At 43.6% G+C, this 5,407-nt stretch overlaps 1 protein-coding gene across 1 annotated transcript; it reads right to left on the bottom strand.

The window, feature by feature from the left end:
• Positions 1 to 4,157: 4,157 nt before the first annotated feature.
• On the bottom strand, positions 4,158 to 4,908 carry LOC106820054 (ankyrin repeat domain-containing protein 50-like; the record flags this gene model as incomplete). Its single annotated transcript, XM_014824612.1, has 2 exons — positions 4,158 to 4,319; positions 4,752 to 4,908. Coding segments are annotated over 2 exons (319 nt in total), but the record flags the coding sequence as incomplete, so codon positions are not given.
• Between the last annotated feature and the right edge of the window lie 499 nt (positions 4,909 to 5,407).

The following is a 5,407-nucleotide window of genomic DNA, read 5'->3' on the forward strand; positions in this document are numbered from 1 at the left end:
AGATAGATAGATAGATAGATAGATAGATAGATAGATAGATAGATAGATAGATAGATAGATAGATAGATAGATAGATAGATAGATAGATTGACTGACCATTTGGCAGTTAGTTAATGCTTTCTGAATTCTGTGTAAACCAAAAAATTTATATCTCAAAAAATGCTTAAAATTATAGTTAAAATATTGGAGGTTGTGCATTCGTGTACGTAGTTCGTTCTGAAGAATATAAAACGCGAGCTATAACGAACTTCACCAGTAAACCCGATTCTTGCAAACTTTTAAATTATTACGGTTAGCAATTGCAGAAGAAAAAAGGAAAGGAGACCGACCGGGTTCCACGCGAAACTCTAGAGCAACTCGATTTGCATCGCTATGGCAACGGCATTGCCGTTAAAGATTTATTTGATTACAAGTAGATCGCTGCCATGTAAAGTGTGCAAGTACCTCATTATCAAACCGGAATCCAAGACAAATATATTGCATGTAGACAATTTTTGAAATTACACAAAAGTTTATCATTTATTTATTTAAAAATTACATTAATTTTATACGGGCAATTCATTAAGTACTTGTGATATCACAATAATTTACAACAAATGATAAATAAATAAATGAATGAATAAAAGTATGAATAAATGAATGAATAATTAAATAAATGTTATGGCTGTCCCGAAATTACCATAAAACTCAGAGACGGCTCCTTGACGGGTAATATTGTCTTTAATGCGTAAGACGTAGACTTGACGATTAACTGAAAGATAGTCACCAAGATTACTAAATACAAAGCATTTAGAAAATATCAGAAGTTACTATATAGAAATTAAACAATCAAATGATTACGTTACCAGAGATAACATCAGATTTCGCTCATTCTAAACATCGGTACAATATCAAGACTATACGACAGGATGAATTACAATATACTAAATATCAAATATACGCACAATACTCATGAAAGCAACCGTCTGTCTAATAACTCTGCTAGAACATGCAGTCTTTGGCTAGGTAAATCAGCATATAGACTGTACCATTTCACAAACCCTCGTCCTTGATTGAATTTAATTATGATACTCTATACTTACAACATACGATAAAATATAACATACTGATGCGCGACACTTATAAATTAATTGCTACCGAAACAATTTCGCTCCGTCTCCAATCAATGAACTGCCATTAGATCGTGCGGCTTTATAAACCTGGCTGTACTACGTACACTACATAGAGAGAGAGAGGGATGCAGTACTACGTACACTATATAGCCCACTCTTGTTACTCGTGTCCGCATAGTCTCGTAAAACGTGTTATCGGGTATTCCTTATCACGTGATACTCTCAAGTAAATATTATTGACCAATAGCGCTAAAATACGAACAATAATCAATCCTATGCACGCTAGCAAGGTCATGGGGTGACGCTATCACAACAAACTGTACAAATATACGAAATTTGGTCTCAACAAATTTTATAAATAAACTAATTTTAATTAAATAATGCACAGTCACTGACAGCTGAAGGTTTGAAAGCTGCATTCAGTCAGTAATTTCTAACCGGTTTTATCTATTGCAGGTGTCAGTATAGGCGCCAATTATTGTATTCAGCAAACGGTGGCGACAGGATGCGACGCTTGGCACGTCACACCTAGCGCATAAGACGCTACGCATATACCGCTCGATGACAATGGACGGGCGCACCTCCCGTATCGCCTTGCGCCGGGGATGGGTGACGCGACGCGCCACACCTACGAGCCAAGGTCCGGCCGATAATGGCGAAACACCGGTCGGATTGAAAATGGTGCCGGCGGTTTTCGAAAACGTATAAATAGGCACGAACAAAAAATCATAAGTTAGTTATTACCCAGAGGAAAAGACGAGAGACGATGTAGTGGAGATAGACGAAAACAGAGATGACGGGACTTAGGCTTGGGTACCTAGGTCGCCGTAGTGTATATATATAATTGTATTGTGTTTTACTAATAGTGTCAATTCTGCGAATACATCGTCTTTACTCTTTTTACTAACAACTCTACAACTCTGCGATGCTACGATGCCGGAGCGGAGATCAACAACCCCGAACTGCAATAATTGGTGGAGAACGCGAGAACTGTATTCGCTACGCTATTGCTTCGTCTTTACTCTTTGTTACAATCTGCTACCATTATATAACTCTACGCTGCTAACAACTCTACAATTCTACGATGCTAAACTCAGCTACGATGGATCTTCTCTACTCCTTGCTGCAATCATCTACGATACTACGATTCCGGAGCAGAGATCAACATCAACCCTTCACAGTACAATAATTGTAGCAAGTGATACATAAATAAATAAACAAAAGTATAAATAATTGAATGAATAAAGACATATAATAAATAAACTAATTATTAATTAATAAATTTCTAACTGGTTTCCTTATCGCAGGTGTCAGACAGTAGGTCCCCAGCTTCAAAAAACGCGTGTTGGGCCCTTAGTTCATACATAGGATCTTCTACAGTGAATCTTACGTTTCCTGAGATCACAGGACAAACTAACCCGCCCCTGACCGACTCCTCCATTTGCTTCCACAGCTTCTCAACGTTGAACTTTATAAGTCCGCTCTCACTCACCAGCGGACCGCGATCAAGACGTCCCAGTAACGCATCCACGTGCCGCACACGCAAATACGCGACCGGCACGTGATAGATTGCTTTATCGCAGTCCGCGGCCAAAACATTGAAATTATTAATAAAAGGATGCGACATGTTGCGCTTATGTGTGCACGATTGTACGTACTTAAATATTTTACGCACGATTACTGGGAACGGCAACGGATTCGCTGGGTTGAGTGATGCGATATGAAGCAGCGCAAGTTTTAGGAGGTAGGAGTCGATCAGTTTCCTAGGCTTAAAGCGACTGACGATATACAGCTGAATAACGTCTATGTTAACTTTATTAAGTAAATATGTAACGTCACTGTTTGTAAGCAACTCATTCTTATTCAATATGTTTTCACACTTATCATTAAAACCATGTACTTGAGGATCAAGAAATGCCTTTGCTGTGATTAGAGCTTGGCGATAAACTGGATGGAAATTTCTGATCATATTGCTTTCCGCTACTGCCGTACAGACGGACCAGTACGTATCATCTGTGTCCACGCCAGGCTTGGGTACCACGTGGTAGTGATCATCAGGAAAGATTTTTGCGCCAGCTGGCTTGCCCGAGATTCGTACTCCCGGCGTGCAATCTACCGATATAGGTAGATATCTAAAATGTCCGCGGCCAACAAATTTCATGTTAAACTGCGTGCACACTTTGTTCCATTCCAAAATATGTAACCTTTGTGTTTTGAATGAATGCTTTCCGTTTTTCATGACTTTCGATACAGCCTGACACAATAGCCTAACAAATTCTTCCTTTAGATTTACCGAAATATGCTGGTCTGAGTTTTCCTCGCGAACTGTTACAAAGCCAGCTGTATTAGATTTTGTGTTTTCAATAATTAATTTTTCTCGATATCTATCGATTTCGAATAGGAAGTCGTATTCGTCCGGCAGACCAGCTTTTGTGCGGTTGGCCGTGCTGCCTATCAGAATGGGCGTGCAGGAGAAGTCACTGTCTAAGACTTTCATCTCCTTGCAAACTTGCTTCATCAGGTCTAGCACGGCGTCCCGCATTTGATCGCATTCCTCCTGATGCTCTAATCTTCCCAAGCCTGGCGTCTCCCATATATCAGACAGTGACGTCACACCACTGACATTACAGCGTGATATCTTACGTTCTATGTCACAATAACAATGGTTAGGCAGCTCACTGACAAAGTATTGGTGCGCCAGTATAGCGCCGGCGGATTTTCTATAGCCGTCGTTGATGGTGACGTTACGGGCGCGGTATACGGCCTGCTGGTACGCGTGGTGCAAGTATGCTTGAAGCGACCGCCACATTCCTTTATCCAATAATTCCGTCACAATGCTTGTGTGACCGCCGGCGGCAGCAAGCACCAACGCCATCCAGCCATTGTTATCGCAACGCTCCACCTGCGCTCCTGCTGCTAGTAGCTTCATGACACACGATGTATGACCTCTACTGGCAGCAAACATCAACGCCGTCCTGCCATCCACGTTTGCGTGATCTATGTTAGCGCCTGCACCTAACAACGCTGTGACTGTATCCGTATCACCGTTATTAGCTGCTGCTATTACTGCGGTCCAGCCATCATCGTCCGCGTGTTCTATGTTAGCGCCTGCATCTAACAACGCTGTGACCGTATCCGTATGCTCGTTATCAGCTGCTACTTTTACTGCGGTCCTGCCCTTCAGGTTCGGGTGTTCTATTTTAGCGCCTGCACCTAACAACGCTGTGACCGTATCCGTATGTCCATAAGTAGCTGCTGCTATTACTGCGGAGTAGCCATCATGGTCCGCGTGTTCTATGTTAGCGCCCGCATCTAACAACGCTGTGACCGTATCCGTACGACCGAAAATAGCTGCTGCTATTACTGCGGACCTGCCAGAATCGTCCGCGTGATCTATGTTAGCGCCTGCATCTAACAACGCTGTGACCGTATCCGTGTGACTTCTATAAGCTGCTGCTATTACTGCGGTGCTGCCCCTCCTGCCCGTGTGTTCTATGTTAGCGCCTGCATCTAACAACGCTGTGACCGTATCCGTGTGACCATAAGAAGCTGCTTCTATTAGTGCGGTGCTGCCCAGCACGTCCGCGTGTCCTATGTTAGCGCCTGCATCTAACAACGCTGTGACCGTATCCGTATCACCTAGTGAAGCTGCTGCTATTACTGCGGAGTAGCCATCATGGTCCGCGTGATCTATGTTAGCGCCCGCACCTAATAACGCTGTGACCGTATCCGTATGACCGCTAAAAGCTGCTGCCACTACTGCGGTCCTGCCCCACCTGTCCGCGTGTTCTATGTTAGCGCCCGCACCTAACAACGCTGTGACCGTATTAGTTAAACCTATATCAGCCGCTACCATTACTGCGGTGCGGCCATCATGGTCCGCGTGATCTATGTTAGCGCCTGCATCTAACAACGCTGTGATCGTATCCGTATGACCGTAAGTAGCTGCTGCTATTACTGCGGTCAAGCCATTATTGTCCGCGTGTTCTGTGTTAGCGCCCGCACCTAACAACGCTTTGATCGTATCCGTATGACCGTTATCAGCTGCTACTATTACTGCGGTCTTGCCATAATCGTCCGCGTGTTCTATGTTTGCGCCTTCATCTAACAACGCTGTGACCGTATCCGTATGACCGTGAGTAGCTGCTTTTATTACTGCAGTCCAGTCCCACCAGTCCGCGTGTCCAATGTTAGCGCCTGCATCTAACAACGCTGTGAGCGTATCCGTATGACCGTTACCAGCTGCTGCTATTACTGCGGTGTAGCCCCTCTCGCCCGCGTGTTCTATGTTAGCG

The sequence above is a fragment of the Priapulus caudatus genome, unplaced genomic scaffold, assembly GCF_000485595.1.
Source record: "Priapulus caudatus unplaced genomic scaffold, Priapulus_caudatus-5.0.1 Scaffold6141, whole genome shotgun sequence".
Classification (NCBI taxonomy): Eukaryota; Metazoa; Priapulida; class Priapulimorpha; order Priapulimorphida; family Priapulidae; genus Priapulus; species Priapulus caudatus.